The 21,710-nt window shown below is 44.2% G+C and overlaps 1 protein-coding gene and 1 long non-coding RNA gene across 4 annotated transcripts in view; one reads left to right on the forward strand and one right to left on the reverse strand.

Moving 5' to 3' along the window:
- Positions 1-728: 728 nt before the first annotated feature.
- On the reverse strand, positions 729-17,903 carry LOC147000894 (uncharacterized). The gene is made up of 3 exons (XR_015045400.1): positions 17,854-17,903; positions 3,365-3,492; positions 729-1,742 (listed from the first exon to the last, which is right to left on the reverse strand). It is a non-coding gene; the product is annotated as an uncharacterized LOC147000894 (long non-coding RNA).
- A 93-nt stretch (positions 17,904-17,996) lies between these two features.
- Adamts16 (ADAM metallopeptidase with thrombospondin type 1 motif 16) overlaps positions 17,997-21,710 on the forward strand; it is a 119,432-nt gene continuing 115,718 nt past the window's right edge. For 2 of the 3 annotated variants that reach the window (XR_015045399.1, XM_021180538.2), the window contains exons 1-2: positions 17,997-18,305; positions 18,420-18,522. Coding sequence is in view for 2 of the 3 variants with exons in the window: in XM_021180538.2 (XP_021036197.1) it covers positions 18,246-18,305; positions 18,420-18,522 (163 nt within the window). In the remaining variant the exon portion in view is untranslated. The remainder of the gene's footprint in view (positions 18,306-18,419; positions 18,523-21,710) is intronic. The other variant, XM_085830965.1, reaches the window with a different exon arrangement.

Below are 21,710 nucleotides of genomic sequence, written 5' to 3' on the forward strand. Positions count from 1 at the left end.
TATTAATATATTATGGAATAGGTTATATAAGAGACACAGATCTAGATAAATACATTTTTTTATAAATAACTCAATAGTGTGTCACCCCAAGGAATCTGCCTTACCAGTGAAATTACTCAGGCTGAATGTTCATGGTAAGAAAACAATTTCCCGAGAAACATTAGAACTGGAGCTGAGTAGTTATAGCTACATGCAAGACCTAAGGAAGCAGCTTCCCGGGAAAGCCCAAGAAGAGTGTCTTCATTCACAAAGAGTTCATTCATTGAGAAGACAGAACAGTTGTGAATCTACATGCATCTAACAGCACAAGGTTTATAAAATAAATGGCCTTAAACCCAGCAGAAATATACACCTGATGGTACACAGATGATGGGAAATTTCGGTTCCCCATACTGATTGACACCATCCATACAAAGGCAATCAACACAGAAACATCACAATTCAATCATACCACAGTCTAAAACCAGTTAATAAATGTTTATGGAAAATTCCACTCAATAGCCTCAGTAGCTACAGAATACATATTCCTGTCTTCATCACACAGAGTTAGCTCTAGAATAAGTCACAGACTAGGCTACAAAACATTAATAAATTCATAATACTGAAAAGTATATCCTTTCTAGGTCACAATAGAATGGAAGTGGTAGATGTATAACAAGGCAAACTTAAAAAATTATACAAGGAGACAAAACTTTAAAAATTGTACAAGGAGACAAAACAGTGCACACTTTAATGAGCTAGAAGTCATTGAGGGAGAGAGTGGAGAAATTTAAAATTTTCTTGAAATGAATGAAAATTACAAAACTTCAAAAGCAACAAGTTGCAGCAAAATCAGCGCCAAGCAAAAAGTGTCCAGCACTGAGCACCCAGCACAAAGAGAAGTCAACCAAACATCAACGGCCCAACAACTCAGAAAATAAAAGCCAACCAGTTCTAATAAGTAGAAGAAACAAACAAGAAAACTAAGAGAAAATAAATTAAATAATCTAACACACAAAAATATCCATCAGTCAGAGTCCATGCTTTAAAAATATAAATAATATGAATAAACTTTCAATTAGACTAAGAAAATAGGAAGAATGTCCTAGATATTGAAAAAATGGAAGCAAAAAAATGAAACATCATAACTCACTCTATTGAAGTTCAAAATACCACTAAGGATTATTTTGAATAACTATTTGATAACAAACTAAAAGTACAGAATAAGATAAATTTCTACTCACATGTAACCAACAAACATTGCACCAAGAATGCAAAGGGAAAAGGAAGTCAGGCTAGAATAATAAATGCAGCCATATTGTTAGTAATACAAATATTTCTTAAGTAGAGAACAGAGCAAGATGGCTTCACTGCTGAGCCTTGCCAAATGATTAAATAATAATTAACATTGATGTTTCCCAAATTATTCCATGGAATATAAATGGATGAAGTGCACTTTAATTTTTTCTGTGAGTTAAGCATTACCTCAAACTCACAAGACACAATTAAAAAAAACAAACAAAACAAAACAAAACAAAACAAAACAAAAAAACAAATCCATGAACCAGCATTCCCGATAAACAGAAATGTTTAAATCCTCTGAGAATTCCTCAGGGAATTATTCAGTCATGTGAGCTTCGTAGCACATTAAAAAGATCATGCATTGCGATCATGCTGGCTTCATCAGAAGAATGCAAGGAGCCTTCAGAGTCTGCAAATAAATGTGCCATGAATAAAACTGAAAGTAGAGATCACGTGACCATCTGAAAAAAAATGAAGGTTTTAAAATGTTAAACATGTCTCTATGATTATCATCATTGAAATTAAATGCAGAAAATAACCTTCAAAATAATAAAGGCTTTATATGAGAGAGCTACAGCTAACATGATATTGGAGGAAACTCCCTCAGCAGATGGGTGCGTTTTCTTTTTTTTTTTTTTAAGATTTATTTATTATTATACATAAGCACACTGTAGCTGACTTCAGACACACCAGAAGAAGGTGTCAGAACTCATTACGGATGGTTGTGAGCCACCATGTGGTTGTTGGGATTTGAACTCAGGACCTTTGGAAGAGCAGTCAGTGCTCTTAACTGCTGAGCCATCTCTCCAGCATTTTCTTTATGGATGATTTGTGTGAGAGGACCCTGCTCACTGTGAGCCCTGCCATCCTGGGCAAGTGGTTCTGGTTGCTCTGAGAATGCAGGCTTAGCAAGCACAGGAGCAGCCCAGTAAGCAGCATCCTCTGTGGACTCTGCACACATCCTGACTTAAGTTCTTTCCCCAACTTCACAGGATGATGGACTGTGTCAGAACATGTAAGCTGAAATAAACCCTTTCCTCCCCAAGTTGCTTGTGGGCATGGTGTTGTATCCCAGCAACAGAAACCCTAAGACATTTACATGAAAAAAATCTAGATACTCCACCAATAAGACTATTAAGGTATCAACGAATTTGATCAAGTGACAGGACATACATTCAATATGGTGTTTAGGATACTAATATTCAAAATGCTGAGCAAGAACTAATGAAAAGAGCTAATAATGAAATAAAGTAAAATTTTACATTTTCAAAATGGTTAGAAATTATTTTAAAAAAACCCTAGACAAATTTAATTAGGGAAAATTACTATATATTTATTACTACATATATTTATATATACTATATTTTTACTATATGTACTATATATGTACTAAGTATATATGTGTATGTAATATGTACATAATATATAGTATATATATATATGTGTGTGTGTGTGTGTGTGTGTGTGTGATCAAAGAAGATACTAAGAGATGGAAAGACAGCTCCTCACATTCATGGATAAGAACAGTCAACATTGTTAAAGTATCTTTATTACCCAAAGTACCCACTAATGCAGCCATTCTCACAAGACAAATTATATTATTTACAGAACTAGAGAAAAGCAGTTCTAAAGTTCATGCGTGAAACTCAAAAGGCCTTGGGTACCCAAAGCAATTATATGGTAGCATCAGAGTTTCAAGACAGGCTTGGTGCTGACAGCGACCAGCACATAGACAAATGTAACCTACTGTTAGCTCAGAAATCAGCACATACATTTACAGCTAGCTAACTGGATAAAGTCAGCAAAACCAGACTGGAGACAGGACAGCCTCTTTGCAGGTGGTGCTGAGAAAAACGGATATTCACAGGTAGAATGAAAGTTGACTCCTATCTCTCTATACAAAAAAGTAAATTAATTACTCCATGTAGATCAGGCTGGCCTTGCCTCTGCCACTACTACCCACATGCTGGGATTAAAAGTGTGTGCCACCACCACCACCACCTGGCTTTGCAGATGAATTACTTTAATGCAAAAGCAGTAAGAATCATTAATGTTCAGAGTAGAATTCTGAAGCCTTACTCACATCCTCCAATCTGGGATTCTGGATCCTGGGTCCTCTGTATGTTCTTTCTCCTCATTCTGCATTTGTCTTCTCCAGATGCTGTGATGCAGGACCATGAGCTGTCATAGCTTACAGAATTTCCTTGCTTTCTGCAAATGTATGATGCATATAATGTATTTTGATCAAATCCCACACCATCCCTTCTCCTCCAATTCCTCCCTTATTGTTCCCATGATCCACTCCTTCCAGCTTCATGTGTTCTAGAAAGAAAGAAAGAAAGAAAGAAAGAAAGAAAGAAAGAAAGAAAGAAAGGAAGGAAGGAAGGAAGGAAGGAAGGAAGGAAGGAAGGAAGGAAGGAAGGAAGAAAGAGGAGAGAGAGGGAGGGAGGGAGGAAGAAAGAAAAGAAAAGAAAAAAAAAGAAAAGAAAAGAAAAAAAAGAAAAGAAAAGAAAAGAGGAAAGGAAAGGAAAGGAAAGGAAAGGAAAGGAAAGGAAAGGAAAGGAAAGGAAAGGAAAGGAAAGGAAAGGAAAGGAAAGGAAAGGAAAGAAACGAAACTAGGCAGGGAGGAAGGTAGGCAGGGAGAGGGGAGGGAGGAAAGACATACAGACAAAACAGAGAGAGAGAGAGAGAGAGAGAGAGAGAGAGAGAGAGAGAGAGAGAGAGAGAGAGAGAGAGAGAGAGAGAGAGACCCGCTGAGTTAATGTTAAATAGTGCTGCATGGATGTTCATGAGCTGATGACAATTAGCTGAAGTAAGTTAAGGCCCAATACACTAATGTATATTATGATAGAGCTAGGACTGTGAGCTGATAAAAGTTTATTGATGTCTTGACAATGGGTCAAGATATAGTTACATTAGTGCATTGGGCTTTAATGTATGACTTTACAGAAACACATTTAGTCTATAACATTCCATGCTTGGATCCTCTTGATGCATGTCATTCTGGAATATAAAATAAACTCACCCCATCTCAACAGCTCCCACCATGCTGACTCCCCACAATATCAACCATCCAGTATCAGCTCTAAAGTCCCACCCCTCATCTAAATGTTACCTAAGTTAGAATACGCAATAGTCAAGAAGCATGGATCTCCCAGGAATTTCCAGGACCCCAAGAGCAGAGGCCACCAGGAGGAGGCAACCTCAGAGCGGACCTCCTGTCCGGGGCCCAGGCTTGAGCCCCAGTGGGTCTCTGTGTAAGCCACAGAAACACAACAGGCTCCAAAGCAGGTAAGGGAGGCAAGCTTCCAGGTTTATATAGAGCCAAAAGGTGTGTGGGGCTTAACCACACAAGGGAACGTGACCCTCTATCCCTTCCCTCCACTCTCTGGGATGCTTGCGAAACCAGGCACCTTGTCCTCAAATAATCACCTATCCAAGCTCACCTTGCCACAATGCCTCGTGTTATAAAATGAGAGCAAACACTGTGTTAGTGAGATCCTATAACACGGTGCTGACACTTTTAACTTGTCTCCCAGACATCGGAAAATTCATTTTCTAAGGCCAGTTAATGAACAGAGGAACGTCATGGAAGCTTACAGGCTACACTTCAAATGTCATTCAGATAATGTGTGTGTGTGTGTGTGTGTGTGTGTGTGTGTGTGTGTGTGTGTGTGTGTGTAGGGGAGAGTTCCAACTGGAGAATCTATTTTATCACAGAGTGTGATTGCTCACTATGCAGAGAAATATGCACTTCATTCTTGTTACAATAAAAACGTAAATATTTGAAATAACCAATGGGCACAAGAGTGTAGTCACAGCATGAACCAGATCTTACAATGGATACAGAAGGTGAGGAGGCAGAGCTTCCCACCCTGGGGCTGTGCTTCCAAGAGAGACTTGAGCACACTGGGAAGCACCAAGTTTAAGTGACCTCAGAGCCTCTTTTGGGGGAGGAAAGGCCTCTCTCACAGCCTTCCCCCCCGCCCCCCCCCCAGCCTGGGAATTGCAGAGTGTCCACTGAGAAATCATGGAATGTCCCAGTGTGTCATCCTTGGGAATATTTGTTCTTCGAGTGTCTACTGTGGGAAACCAACAAAGTCAGCAGAAAAATCTATGTCTTCAGTAATCCAAAGAAGTTGGAAAACATTCTAGAAAAAGCAAATCCCACAGGAGATAATGTGACAGCATTGAAGAGCAAATCCCATAAACCAATTCCTTGTTGAGGTTCATGTAAGTGAAAGTCAAGGGCCCAACTTCTCTGCCACCACAGGGGTATCCATACCTGCCCATAGAGGAACCGTGTGCATGTCACCCATGCAACAGTTGTCTTTAACAACTCTAACTGTTAGTCACTAATCTCTACACCACACCCACCGGTCACTAACTTCTGCCCATGTCACCTGTCAGTCATCCACCTATGCCTGCTCCACCTGTCAGTCACTAACGTCTACCCTAAATACGCATGTATTGCATGCTAAGCCCTGTCTACTCGATCACTAATCTTTGCATGGCAGATTTAAAACTCGACAGAAACTCCCAGTGTTCAGAGAAGAAACAGGTCTCCAATCATCCTCCATATTTTAATTTTCCACCAGCTTCATTTGTTTGCATAATTACAATAAAGAAAGAAAATTAAACTAAGTATAGTCCTGTATTATAAGTACATTTATTAGTTACTTTAAAACAAAATTCTCAGTCCCCATCAAGCAGCTCATCTTGCTGTCCATTTCCCCAGCTCCTACCAAGTGGCAGGAACCCTTTGTTTATCATCAGCCCAAGATGTTCCCCATCTCCAAGGTTTAGCTGAGACCTGTGAATACTGCTCCTAGCTAGTGACAGCTCAGTTCTCTGAATTTTTGAGGAAAACCTCTCTCAAAAATTGAATTTCAGCCAAGTGTGGTGACCTCATTATCTGTAATTTCAGTACTTGTAAGGTTTAAGTAGGAAGGTTGCTGTGGATTTAGTCAGCCTGGGTCTCTCCTGTCCTCTCTGTCTCCCCCATCTCCCTCTCCCCCCTCTTCTCCCTCTCCCTCTTCCTCTCCCTCTCCCTCCCCCTCCCCCTCTGCCTCTGTCTCTCTACCCCCTGATCTCTTACACCACACACACACACACACACACACACACACACACACACACACACAGATCAGGACTTTATGATCCAGTCCCCAGTTCCTATACAGACACTTTCTGTTCCACTCCAGACTCTCTAAAACCAAAGACATTCTGTACCAGCCTGTGGATGCCCGGTGCCCTCAGCTAGTGTGTCTACCGATATTCATACATGAAAACTGGCTTCAAATGACTCAAGGGCTACTATGGTCACCCCAGTCTCTTGCAGAGCTACCAAGAGGTTTCCTTAGGATAGGTGGCCTAGGCTGAGGCCACTTCTCTTCCAGACCTCTCAAACTCCTTCTTGGTGCTCCTGACTGAGAGTAAGACACTTTCTCTGCAGCACACATCTGCCCTGCCTCCCCAAAAGGCACCCAGATCACAGTCCCACCTATTCCTTCCTTGATTGCTGATGGGCCACTGGGAATATCCTGTGGACTCCATTTCCCAATGCTGACTTCAGTAGCAAGCCCTCACTCTTTGTTTTTCAGTGGTGGCACTCTGATTCTGTCAGACGCACTGTTATCTTCTAATGCAGCAAGCCAGTCTTTTTGACATAGATAGGAACAAGAACTCATGACTCCTCCTTGTTGCCTGTCAGGCTTCATGTGTAACAAACCCTACTCATATCTCCAGCTGGAGGGTTGGCATGAATATGACACCCAATGTCCCAGAGCACTGCTAGGCTTGGAGCTAGACCCTCAGACTGTCATCTCAGCGGGTTGAATGAAGTGGCTATAGGTCAGGCTGGCCTTTCAAGCGTGCCTCCAATCCCTTAAAAGCAGCACACAAAATTGACCAAGAGACCATTGAGGATTCAATCACATTCACACTTGGAGTATTTGGAGCTGTCCCTTTCTTTTTTTAATACGCCTACAAGACAGCTCATCAAACACACATAATTAGCACTTCCTACCTATAATGAGTTGGGTAATTGAATAATAGGGTTCAGGAGATCTGTCCTTGCTCTCAAAACCCATCCATTGTAATTAATGTTCTTGGTAGACATACTGAAATAAAGATCTTGGGAGAGAGACAACATAGTTGGTTTTCTGTATAGGTACAATACACAATCACGGATGCTTTTAAGAAAGGGAGGCAGAAGGATCTAGCCCTAAACCAAGGAATGCTGATGTCCCCTGGGCACCACTATAAGAAGCAACAAACAGGATTGTCCTGGGACTTCTAGGGATACTTCCAATTCAGTGACATGAAACTTTTTGAACCTCTGGCTTCTGGAACTGTTACAGAAAGGATGTGTGTCTCTCACAATCATTGAATGTGTTGCCACTTGTTACTGCACTCCTGGAAACCGTGTGTTTATAGACAAGAGATCATGTGATCCTCTAGATAACTACATGAGTTATCACCATCTGTAGCTGTTCTAAGGCAGAGAAACTAAAATCCAGGGAGACCCAGAGTCAGAACCCATATTCAGGTCATCTACTGCAGAACATCTGAGGCTTTAGTACAGGTAACTCAGGGCCAGGGCTGGGGTTGCCTTTAAATCCACTCTGTTCTGTGTGTCCACATGGTTTTGCAGATTCAGGACTACATGTGTGAGTTACCCAGAATCTAAACTCATATAAAGCTTTGGTCACTCTCCAGCTGCCCCAGACAGCCCCAGCCTTCTGTTGAGAAGAATAAATCGATTTGCTCTATTTGTCATGTCTGTACAGAGGAGAGCAGGCATATTGGAGAGATTAGGTGAGAGGATCTGCTACAAATGATGTATCGTGGCTGTGGCTTGCAGAATGTCAGAGTGCAAGATACCTACAGAGTCTAGTGGACCCTTGGAGACACAAACATTACCCAACTCCCAATGGAGTCTGACCCAATAAAGAACCATCTGCTTCCTCTGTGTTACCTGATCACAATCTCAGACTTCTCCCTTGTAAAATCTTAGTGCACGTGCAGAAGAGCAATGCTCACTTTCTATCTTCCAGGCCTCCAAGAAGTGTGCTTGTCAGACTATGCAGAGAGAGAGACATAAGACCATTAGACCCTTGAAGGGTTCTCATGCCTTCAGTGGGGATTATGGACCATGAGCTTTACAACCTGGTGCAAACTTGTGGGTCATGGAATAAAAACCCACCCAGGACTCCTAGGCACATTGGAACTTGTGTAAAAGACCACAGGCAACCCCAGAGGCCAGAAGTTAAGGAAGACAGCGATAGGAATTGCTGATTGTGAGAGGAAACTTCATGGACAGCTCCCCCACCCCCCTGCCCCAGCCCCAGGACTTGTAAAGAGAAGATGGTCTTCTCTGGTTAGCTGTTGTCTCTATCAGGCAGTCAGGGGCCCAGGCCTCAGATCCCCCCTCTGCTAGGAGTTTTGGATTAGCTTCTACCTGTGCTCAACTGTATTATCTTAGCCTTGGTCCATTCTTGTCCCTTGCCCGTGCCTCACTGCTGTTGTGTGTATCTTGGCTGTGCTAGTTGGAACTAGAGTCCTTGTCAGAAGCCTGCTAAGGTCTACAATCACTGCATGGTCCTTGTGTACGTTAGAAAGCCTCATTGAAGCTACCCATTCTGTCTTCCCTGAAACTACCAAAGGTGAATCCTAAAGGACAGGAAATATGTTGATATAGAGTGGATCAAATGGCTTTACTCTGCTTCTTGTTCTAAAACATGAAGGTCCAAGGGAACTGTCATGATCACAGGTGAGGGAAGGGGCCAAGGATGAAATATCTGCAGCTAAGAATCATACCACCAGAGAAACCATGTCTTTCATGCTGGTCCTTCTGCTTAGGGCAGAGAAATTTAAGTTCTAAGGATTCACACGCTGATCCACATGATAAAGTCTGCTGCTTTCTGCCTGCCATGGAACTAGTTTAAGGACAGCTTGAGGAATATCAGCCTTTCTGTTTAAAAATATAACATTTTATTAATTATTTGAGAATATCATGTGTACTACATATTTTTATCATTTTGAAACCTCACTACACTCCCCTTCCTAACTCATCCCAGATTCACTCCCCACATCTTCCTAGCTCTGCACACACACACACACACACACACACACATACATACACACACACACCAAAACCAAACAAACAAAAAAGTCTAGTTCGTAGAATAATTTCATCTGGCAGTCAATTTAGAATTCATAATTTGAATGGTTCACATGTGAAACAACTTGTTCGAAAGAGGAATCAGAATGAACAGGAGCTGCAATCACTGAGGCTCCCACTGAGCCTGCCCTGAACCTGCCTAGGGCATTAGGTACAGCATGACTGGATTAACATTGTGGCAAGTCATCTTCTCTGAAAGTGCCTGAGTTTCCTAGCCCGCCTCACAGTGAGCACACAGTGAGCAGTACTGGTCCTCTGCTGCCTTCATTCCTGTGGCTCTGGTGCACAGTGTTTCCACTTGTTGAAGGTATTTAAGATTATACAAGGTGTCTGTCAGGAAGACAAAGGAGACTAACCCAACAGCTGAGCATGTCTCCAGCTGTAGAAAGGCTACAGTCTATTCCAGAGATGCAATCTTCATTCTTGAAGGGTCCCTGGAGCTATTTCCCCCAGTAAACCAATTGGAGGCAGCATTCAGAGCCAAGGTACAGCCTCTCTTGGGTGTGTCTCCACTCTGGTGTGAAAGCTTTGTTACCCATCTCATTGATTTTCAAATAACATGGGATACTCTTCATTGAGAATATTCAACAACCATTAAAGCTGTTTTAAACTCAAAGTAATTATATATGCCATGTTTCATTCTAAGTCCTTTATTAACATTAACTCACCCAATCCTTAAAAACTACCCACGGGGATAGGATATGTATAGGGACTGTGAGTAGGAAGAGAGAAGGAGCGGGAGAGGGAGAGGGACATGGAGGGAGAACAGGGAGAGGGGCAGGGGAGGGGAGGAGGAGGGGGCAGGATCAGTCAGTCCCAGACTGATTTTTAATTCACAGTAAATTCTGGGATTTTGGTGTAAGTCCACTGCTTGTCCATAGATCCATTCTTTTTATCGCACCCATTATAGATCTGAGAAAATGAAGACTCCTTCAGTGCTATATACTGGTCTCCATTTTCTTATGTTTACCCAACAAATATAAATTAGCTTAGTACTGTGTAACAGTTTTCTTATGCTTACCTAACAAATATAAGTTAATTTAATTTATTACTTAACAGTCTCTCACTTGCGCAGTAAACATGTATTTTGAATGTATGACTACATTTTACTTCTGAAACAAAACCTAAGACCTTTAAAACCACAGGCACAGTACTTTATAAGTCGGACCCAAATTTAAACACCTTCTGTGCACACTCCTGCCCTCTCAGTTCTGTTTGCTGGTTTACTGCTGTGAATTTTATTACTAAACAGCCTCCTCACACTCTTATCTTTCATGTATTCTGTGTCTCTTCTTTAATTACTTTGGGGAGTTATTCCCAAATACATGGTGGAGGAAGAGCTTAAGTAAGATTTGGCTGGGAAGACTCACTATGGGGTTAATACTGCTTCTTGATATCAATGTTAATTTTAAGACGAATTTTAGCCAATTTCTCATGTTCTTAAGCTTCATAAGCTGATTTTTTTTTATTAGAATCGGACTTCACTTTGCTGCCATACACACCAAGGCTCTACTTTGCTTCTCACCTGAAGGATTGTGACACTCTGAAACTGTGAACCAAAAAAAAAAAATCAATCTTTCCCCCTTTAATTTGCTGTGTCATAAAGAAATGGAAATGAATGTTCATGGAGAATAATAGCAAAGATATAAACCTGTATGTGGATGCAGCTTTTAATAAAACACAGCAGGATGGAGGTGAACAGACCCACTCTCCTCTATCCTTGTCATTATTTGGCCTTGAAGCTCCACTGGAAAACCGTGGGGTACATTCCCCCTGCATCACACAGCTTGCAGGAACCGATTTGTCAGCAGAATGTGGCAGAGCGGCAGTGTGACCATCTCAGACTGAGACCGCTTATAATTTTCATGCCAGGGAACCAGGCAACCTCCCATGCCAGCCTTCAGGGTAGGATCAGGACCACAGGCCAATGTGAAATGCAAGAGAGCAAGCCAGACATGCTCTTGCTGGCAGCTCGTTCACATTCTGAGGGCTTCTAGTATGGCAGCAGCTGATTGACAGCAAGATTCCCCAGTTACTGTTACCTCTGGGTTCAGCTGGATAAAGCAGATCTGCTAAGTCCTCCCTCCTCCCCCTGCCCCATGATAGACCATGTGGCTAGGCTTGGAAGAACACAGGCTAGGTTTTTACTCTCAAAAGTGTCTGAGTGACAGCTCTGAGATAGAGTCCACACCGTGGAAGGGGAAGAAGTTAATCACTGCAGTGGCACAGAGAACACTGACACATTATTTCATGTGTAATACTGGCCATTACAATTCATGATGAAAAAATCGTACAGTAGCTAAGGTGGGACAGAAAGGAAATACGGGGCATGCAGGAAAGAGAAAGAATCCCATAGTCTGAAGTCCAACTGCATCCTCTCACCAGCTATGATTCAACAATGGCTGTATAGTTAGTGTTTGCAGTGAAGTTTGTCAGCATGGACAATACTCCTTTCATGGAGAGAGATTTCCAAACAACAGGGTTAAAACAGGAGGACTCACAGTTAACGCCTGAGCAAATATGACCTTGAGTGTAACCTTCCTCACCTTCCTCCTTTCCCAGATACTTTTAAGAAGCTCACAAACAAAATGTTACATTGAATACACCCTAACTTCCTGTCTGCCCTTTGTGATGCTGCATGTTACCTTGTAGGCTGCCTTTCTATGTTGCCCCTTGCTCCTTAGGGATCTCCCTGTGAAATCATTGAAGTCCTAGTAGGTCTTTAAAGATGATAACTTCAGAACCTATCAAACTCATATACATCACTAGTATGAAGAAAACAGACTGTGGCCCTCATTTGCAACGTGACTCTGGACATGCCCTGTTTATCCACCGCTTAAATTAAACACCCTTGTGTTTTTTTTTTTTAAAGGAACTACTCTTTAATAAGCTCTAACTCCACTTCATGCTCTAATTCAAAATTCCCTTCTGCTGTGAAATCATGAATCGCAGCACCCCTTGAGTGGAGGTCTCTGTCAGCACTACTGGGCTCTGTCTCCTCCTGCACCACTGTGTACATAACTAAAAATCTTATACTGTTAATATAAACATTTATCAATTGAATAATGTTAGATTAGTAGTATAGATAGTGTAACTCCAAGAACATAGTAGAGCACTATGTAAATTGTTACTATTATTGGAAGTACGCTTATCCATACTCAGTTAACAGAAGGAGATAAATACAAGTGTGCAATTTTGAATTGGAAACCCAGTGCTGTCTGCCCTTCGTGCTTTCAGCCTCTCTCTCTTCCTTAATCTTCGAACTGTGACATCTCAAAATGAAGAGGAAGGAAAACCACACCAGTAGTGGTGAGCAGCAGATTGCAGGAGTCCAGAGTGGTTCTGCCCTCCTCGCTCAACCATCAGGACAGTTCTGGTTTGTTCCTGGGACCCAGGGATTACAACCCTATCATCACTGAGGTGCTGTGGTCAGATAGGCCTTGAACAAGGGATCACACTGTGATCTAGGAATGGGTCTAGGGTAGGAGATGTGGTACAGAAGAGAAGTTCTTCAAGGACCCTGATTTCCAAAGCTCTGCGCCCTGTGATCACAGGAAGCTCTAACCAATAGGATACAGGGCTGGCCCCAGCCCTTATTTTTCCCCAGACTGAAAATTTTAATTTCTTTCATAAAAAATACTTGTATTTCTTCTTACTATGCTTAATTTTCATGATGGAGGAGAAATTCTATTTCCAGGTTTAGAAAGCACCCTCTAGTGGGGTCAAAGATGAGGCTGAGGTAGAAATGTCCTGAAGCCTGACCTGGAACAACCTTTCCATGGAACAAATGGAGTTAGTAGTGTCAGGTGTGGTAACCTGAACTGTTCTGCCTTCTCTGTGGGACAGCTGCTCACCTGTGACTTATGAGGAAGAGCCTGATGCTTCTCAGCTCTCCAAACCGCTAAGGGCAAGATCCTGTCTCTGTGCCAGTGGCACTGTGCTCTTACGGTCTGCATGGAGTGCTAAGTACTGACCCAAACTGTTCAGAATAGAACATGAACTGCAAGTGCTTGTCATCAGGACCTGTCTTTAGTTTTCCCTTTGAGTATCTGTGACCATTGCGATCCTGGCTGCTTGACTGACTTCTGTGCAGAATAGACTGGGTGTCACAGTACAGACTAAACAGTCCTTGTAGCGTACACACTCACTCACACACACACCTCTGTCAATGCCATTGTGTGAGTGGCAGTTTTGCTTTCCAGGTAATGTGTCTATGTCAGCTTGCATTGCTTGGGGTCAAAGCTTATGTGCTTCACAAAAGCCTAATGACGAAGTTAAGTTCTTATCTAAAATGCCACTTTTTTTTTGGAGGGGGGAGGCTCTGCTTCTCCAGTCTGGAAAAGGGTAAAAGGGTAAGCAGCAAGGCCGAGTGGTCAGCACTTGGCCACTTTGCAGCTTCTTTATCGCAGACTTCTTTTGACTAAGCACTTCTGTTTTCTCTTTTTCACTCTCTCAAATGACTTTCTTCCTCCTGTACTGCTAAGAATGGAACTATGGCATCCATCATGCTAGGCAAGTGTCTACCTCCGAGGTACTCCACCAGTCCATCACAAGGACTTCTTAATGAGCCCCTGCTGTCAAGAGGAGACAATGCAGCCCCCTAATTAGAAGAAGCAATGTGTCCACAGAGTTCCTCCACAAAGAACCAACAGTACGCTGGCTGGCCTTCACGGGCCACTGGAGTTAACTGCAGTCATAGACAATTTGTAAGCCAACAGGACAAGTTCCAAAACACCTGTATGCACAAAACCAGGCAGCAAGGCAGATTCTATCCAGGCTATAGCAGTCTAACCTGCTGCTAAACAAAGGTAACAGAACACGTTCCTGAGCACAGACCTCTGTGTGTGCAGTGCTGGTTCTCGTGAAGCTGCAAGGTGAAGACGGGGCCCTTATTTTGGGACATTTTTTATATTTGAGAAATTCACATTCTGATTTAGAGTTTATGTTCTCTCTATACATTCGGAAGACCAGGCACCAGTATTGTAAGGATAAACCCCACACAGTGTGGGCATTCAATTCCACTCTCCCATTTCAAGAGGACCATATTCTATTGTTTACTTCTTCCCCATCCTTTCCTGTGGCTCCTCCCGGGGGTTGCGAGGGGTGTGTTAACACACTTCGATCTCTGACCTTCTGCTTTTCTCAGTCTCAGTCAGTCCATGTGCTGTCCCAAGGGCCTGGTTCTAGCGTGAAGACTGGGTTCCTTGCACAGGCAAAGGGAAATGGAAAGAGTCTGCCCTAGTAAAGAGCATTGCCTCTTCACAGTGGAAAAAGTCTCATTAAGACTGTGCTAGGTTACATTGTAAGAGTGAATGTATAATTTCAGCCATCTGTCCTTTGTGAGTGTTGGAACTTGTGAAAGAAAGCCCCAGGCATCTCCACAGGACAGTCTGGCTCCCTTCATGTCACCCTGGCCAGGACTGGGGATACTTAGAACCTCCACTTACCAAACACATGAGGCTCTGCACCCATCCAGAAGAAGCCCTTCTCTTTCTAGGGGGCATTTTGGGTGTCCCCTTGGTCCTTCCCAGCCCATGGTGCTGCCCACCTTGGTCCTTCCCAGCCCATGGCTGAGAGCATGGGCTCTGAGGAGTAAGCTAGAAAGGAGGAGGCAGAGAGGATACAGGTGTTTTAAGGCCAGTCTCAAATTCAGACCTTTGCATAAAAGCTACAATGTATGTTTTTGTGACTAAGGCTAAGAGCAACACTATTTTATGGTTGCTGGTTATAGCTCAACTTGATACAAATGGCACTCACCTGGGAAGAGGGAATCTCAACTGAGAAAATGTCTCTACAGACTGGTTTATGGGCAAGCCTGAGGCACATTTTCTTGATTGACGATAAACGTGAGAAGGATCAGCTCTGTAGGCACCGCCACTCCTGGCTGACAGTCCTGCTTACTGTAAAAAGGCAAGCTGACCAAGCTAGGAAGAATAATTCACTAGGGCAGCATTCCTCTATGCCTTCTGCACCAACTCCTATCTCCAGGTACCTGCCCTGATTTCCCTGGATCTTGTAATGCAAGCTGTGAGATGAAGTAAACCCTTTGCTCTCCACGTTGATTTGTTTTTCTTGTAGTGTCTTATGACAGCAACAGAAACCCTAAGACAATGAGTGTAAACATAAAAACTTAGAAGTCAGTTTGACACTATTTAGCAGTCATAGATTTTCTTTTCGGGTTTCTGACATCCCCAGTTGAGCTTTGATCAGGTTTATAGTATCAGGTATGATTTCCTCGGGTGTAGTGGGCCTAAAATCCACCAAGAAAGCGCAGGACTATTGCTGTAGCAGTCACACCACTAGTGGACTGGTGGATAATTCCTGCCTGGCAGATAGGTATGGTGAACTCAGCATCCATGGCTGCTTTCATGAAACCTTCAGAAGACTGGCTTCATCAAAGTTCCATTGCAGACAAGCCTTATCAGTCCCTCCCCTCCTGTAGGGACTCCAGATAGCTAAAGGTCATAGGAGTGAGAAAGCCATCTTTCTTAGTGACATGACCACTGGTACATTGCCCATGTCTCAGTAGCTAATCTTCATCTTCATTCAGGAAGCCCTAATTCAGTTCTCTCTCTCCCTCTCTCTCTCCCTCTCCCTTGTTCCCTTTCCATCTCTCCCTTTCCCTCTCCCTCTCCCTCTCCCTCTCCCTCTCCCTCTCCTTCTCCCTCTCCCTCTCTCTCTTTCTCTCTGATGGTTGGATATTATAGGCCCAAGGAGTGGCACTATTAGAAGATGTGGCCCTGTTGGAGTAGGTGTGTCCCTGTGGGTGTGGGCTTTAAGACCCTCGTTCTAACTGTCTGGAAGCCAGTATTCTCCTAGCAGCCTTCAGATGAAGACTCCTCAGCTTCTGCTGCGCCATGCCTGCCTGGATGTTGCCATGCTTCCACCTTGAGGATAATGGACTGAACCTCTGAACCTGCAAGCCAGCCTCAATAAAATGTTGTCCTTATAAGAGTTGCCTTGGTCATGCATAGTGTCTGTTCACAGCAGTTAAACCCTAACTAAGACATACACACACACACTCTCTCTGCTCTCCTCCCCCGTCTCTTATGTGTGCATACACAGACACACACACACACAGACAAACAGACAGACAGATAGACTTGGGAACAATAGAACAAGAGAGGCCAGGTGGAATACAGAGGGCTTAACAAGAGATAATGGGAGGCTTTAATAAAATAACATAGTGTAGGTGCATGGAATTATAAAAGAATGAAACAGTAAGTCAAAAAAACTGTACTCTTTGATGATATTTTTCATATGAACGACTGAGAGAGAAAGGGAGGGAGCAGCAGAGAGAGATATGGATATGCATACACAGATCAGTTCATCTTGGTTCTGCCCTGTCCTTTCTGAGATGTATGTCACTTCAGGCTTATAAAGAGCCACTCTGGGGCATCTCAGCTCAGTGTAGACTGGAGTGAGCACCCTGAAAACTGCAGCCACTGCTCCCCATGCCTTCCCCCTTCTCAGCCTTGCAAACCAGGCAAGGTCAGTGTGACTGCAAATGGAGGACCCTAGAATGGCAGCTGCAGGGAGCCTGGGATGTGAGACCGGCAGAAGGAAGTGGAGTGCAGCTGCTGGGATGGACAGTCATTGGCAGTCCCACTTATAGAAACATCTACCCATGCACTCAGTGCTGTCTGTACCTGTACCCACGCTGAAGCAGACACTCTCAGTCACTGATGGTGGCAAAAGACGCTCATACTCAAACACATACACAGGTCATGATGGACCGGGACACAGGCCTGGAGAGAGAGCATTCGCTGGTTTTCTTGGATAGACTTGGTCTGGTCTAGGCTGGGGCTCCTAGACTTCCTACTAGGATGCTCTGGGAACCCAGTGGTCTCACACCTGCTCTCCCAGCAGGCCAGCCAGAGTCTAAAATGAATCTGAAATCGGCCACTGCTGTCCAATGAAAAATTAGAGGCGTGAGAAAGAAATCCAACTTCCTCATAGCCTGCCCTACCCTGCCCTGCCCTGCCCTGCCCTGCCCCGCCTCCATTCACCCCTTTTCTTCACGTGCCCCAGGGCAACTAAAGACTCACATTCATTCATAAGCAGATACATTCCTCTCTATACATCTCCCACTAGAAGGGAAGGCCACAGGGTCTGTAACCAGGGGAAGGACTAGAGAAGAATGAATGCTGAATGCCTGTCCCTATGCAGCTGAATCTTGCTCTTAAGTGAGAAGTCCCACAGAGCTGCAGCGGTGGCAGGTGGCAGAGGACTTTGGAGTAACACACCAAGACAGTTTTTCACAAAAGCACAGGGGTGAACGGCTAGATATTACTATGTCCTGGCCTTGTCTCTACCCCAAGTTCTCATGTAGGTGGACAAAACACCTTCCTGCTGGGTTATAGGCGTGAAGGATGCCCAGTACTTACCATGAGTCTGCTTCATCTCCTCTCCCTGCCACTCCTCCCTTATCCTCCTCCTCCTGGTACCCCTCCTCCCTGCTTTACTCCCTCCTCTATCCCCTCCCCTCTCCTCTCCTTTGCCCTCCCTAGCCCTGCCCTCTCCTTCTCTACCCTCCTCCCTGCTGTCCCTTGGTTGCTGCGGGTGCTTTGCAGTCCCGCCACCACTGCCACTCCACCTCCGGGTGCCGAACGAAGCTGCAGTGATAACTCTGATGTGCATGGTTGAATCGCTCTCTGGAAACCCTGCGATTTTGCCGGGTCGGTTCTCTGCACCCTAGCATACTGCTAACACCGGGACTATCCAGTGACCCAGTCTAGACTGTTGACCTGAGTCCTGTGAGCCCTCGGGCACGGGGGCCATGGAGTCCCGAGGTTGCGCTGCGCTCTGGGTGCTGCTGCTGGCGCAGGTCAGTGAGCAGGTGAGTCCTGGCGCTAGGGCCAGCAGAGTCTGATAGCTGCAAGTGCATTCCGCCCTTGGCTGAGCTCTGCAGTGCCCGCATTTTCACTGAGGTGTCCTCATATTTTTTCCCTAGCAGACACCTGCGTGCGCCCTGGGACCCGCAGCTGCAGCGTCTGGGAGTCCGGGAGACCCGCAGCCTCCCCCATCCTCCGGGTCCAGCTGGCTGGAAACCGGCGGTAAGTTCGCGTGGTGGGGGCTCTCAGTTCCTCGCAGGTAAGCGGCCAGCAACCCCTTGTGCTGGTCTGCAAGTCTCCTGGGACTCAGGACGCCAAAAGCTTTGAAGATGCTATCTTGCTTTTTCTATTCATTGCGAGCACAAGCTCATGCTCAAGAATGACTTCTGACCAACGTCTGTATCCTATTTCCTAGTAATATGATAATGGCTAGCCAGAGTTACATTGGGGGAGTGAGATATCTGGGTGTAGGAAGACTCCAGATCACTCTATATATTGACATCATTAATGTATACACCAAATCTATTATAAGCAAGGTAGTCCCCACTCCAGCATCTTCCCCCTCGCCTTTCTTTCACATTGAAGCTTTCTCCACTTTGACTGTCACAGGAGGAGACAGAAGGCAACCTCATTAATATCGCTTTAATGTTAATTAATAGCACAGGGGACATCCAAAGGATGTGTCCTCGACCTCCTTGAACATGAATTCAAGTCTTCTGCAGGGTTCAGCCGCCTCAGTGATTCACAAGTGGCTTTCCCCTGTGAGGTGTCCTAGCAATGACACCTGGTGACTGAGAAAGCAGGCCATTGCACTTGCCAGGAGGTTTGTGCTGGGTCCACAGCAAATGCAGGATTTTACTCACCCTGTCCTTTCCTGGGATGAATTAGCTTGAGAATTGGCGACCAGAGGCGAGCCAGGTTTAATCTTTTCGACAGATTTTTAGAATATGTTCAGGATTAAAGAATTGACACTTCGGAAACCCTCATTATCGCTTCCTTCATCACGTTAAACTTACAAGAACTGAATTCCTCCTACTGAAAACGGGTTAAGAAGGGATATATGAGTCTCGGCTATAGGACTCTGAATGCCACTGGAGGGCGCCAGACGCAAACAGTACAGTGGTTTAGACCGCAAGGGAAAGCCTATTGTGTTTGAAACCCACCCTCTGTCACCTGCATCTCCAACCCTCTTCTGATCCTCTTACTTCGAATTCTGACACATCATGACCTTACAGGAGGTGTTCATGCTCTAACTTTGGACTTTGCTCTACTTTCAGAATAAAACTTAAAAAAAAAAATCCATAGGGACTCAAGGCATTTCGGACATTTATTTATTATGTGTGTAGGGTGCATGGCACTGTGGAGGTCAGAGGACAACTTGTGGGAGTTCAAGGATCAAATTCTGACTGTCTTGCTTAGCATGGAGCAGGCTGAGCAATCCAGCCTTGCCACTCGGGACACATTTATTGCACTAATGAAGTGTTATCCAAGATAATAACATTATAGACAGAACGCTATTCAGGAAGAGAAGACAAGCTTAGTGCCTGAGGCCATGGGCAGGCTTCTCAAGCCTGGAGCCTCAGTCCTGGATCCCAATGGCAGTGTTTCCATGGACTTTCACTTGCCTGGTCAGAGTGTACACAGAGGGTGTGAGTCCTTGAAAGGTGGAGCTGACTTTGTGAAGGCAGGATAACTTCACCCTTTCCTGGTTATCAAAAGAGAAAGAGGCAGAGCAGACAGCAGTCACACAGCAGAGGCAAGGTGTGGCAGAGCACCTGTGACCTTCAGATCTGCATATTATGCACGACCCATCTCCATGATACAAGATAATTTCTTAATTAACTCTTTGGAGCTGTTTTTGAATTTAGGCTAAAGTGAGACCTGTAAGGGTTCTGGCTATTTTGCTGCCTTTGTGAAGTAATTATGCAATAGGGAAGAGAGCCTCATGCACCCCTTGAGACAATGATGGATAACTACATTGAGATAAGTTGATAAGTTGGATTATCAAACACGGATGTATCGATTTACATTTTGATGACTCTTTATTGCTTTTGATTTCTTGTTTCCTCAAAGGTTTCCTTCCATAATTGTCATTGCAATAACATCTATGGTTTCTGCCAAGAGCACGGCACAGGTTTTTAGCTTTTTTAAAACTTTGGGTTTCCAGATCTCAAGGAAAAGTTCAGAAGTTCTTTAGGCTTTTGACTGGGGGGATAGAGAGATTGTTCAGAGGCTGACGGTACTTACCACCTCTGCTTCCCTCTGTTCTCATTCCATTGCCCCAGGTAGTCTCATTTGTAATTTAAATAGTATATATGAATATAAGATTTACACATGTGTGCAAATTATCAGCTTCCCAATAAGAAAAGTGGTATATTTGTTTTTATGGGTCTTAATTTGCTTACTTTGATAACTTGTGGTTACATACATATATTTTCCTGCAAGCAAATGACTTGGCTCTTCAGTCCTTCTCGTGTGTGTCTGTCTGTCTGTCATCTGTCTGTCTTTTTGCCTATCATTGCCTATCATTTTCCATATCTGTTCACATGACCAACACCTAGGCTGACTCCATAGCTTGGCTACTGTGAAAACTGTCCAGTGTCTCTGTAGGATGCTGACTGTAGTGTGTTGACTGGATCTGAGTCCATATCCAGGATTTGTGCGGCTGGATGCTGTGGTTGTAATCATCTCTCTATGGACAGCGAAGCTCATGAATTAGGCTAACAACAGTGACTTTTACCTCTTGCCTTTCTTCCACTACCTCTGAAGGAGGGGGAAGTAGCCAGAAGTGATACGAATCCTGTGAGGATTCGGATGTGCTAGCCAACAATACCCCAGCAAACCTGCCTGCCCCACAGAGCAGAGAGTAGTGGCGGTGTCACATGAGGGAAAACACTTTGGTGAACTGCAAACCAATGGTGCGAGGACAACGGATGCACCTATATTCACTCTTCAGACTTGCTGAGTCCTGCTGTGCTTCCTTGCCCCACTTCACCATATACCAGTTTCTCTGATCCTCCATAATCCTACACAAAATGTTATAGAAGCCAGAGTGTCTTACCCTACCAAAGCTAAATCTCCTGCTCTGGTGCAGATGCCTGCCAGAGCCTGCTAAGTCACCTGCAGAGCCTGCTGCCTCCCTATGCCAGCTGTTCCCAGTTGTACAGTTGTACAGTAGGGCTAGATGTGTAGATTATGCTTTGGACTGCAGAGAGAGAGAGAGAGAGAGAGAGAGAGAGAGAGAGAGAGAGAGAGAGAGCCCTTTGGGCTAGAAGAAGAAGGAAGCCTCAGTAGCAGAAGCCCTGGCCTTATGCTATGACACGTGGCAGGCACCATAGCCAAAGTCTTGGTGCCCTCCAGTCCTCACCTTGCCATGATTGTCAGCAGGAGAGAATCCCTGCCTCTGATCT

Source organism: Mus caroli, unplaced genomic scaffold, assembly GCF_978045245.1.
Source record: "Mus caroli unplaced genomic scaffold, Mus_caroli_1 scaffold_15, whole genome shotgun sequence".
NCBI lineage: Eukaryota > Metazoa > Chordata > Mammalia > Rodentia > Muridae > Mus > Mus caroli.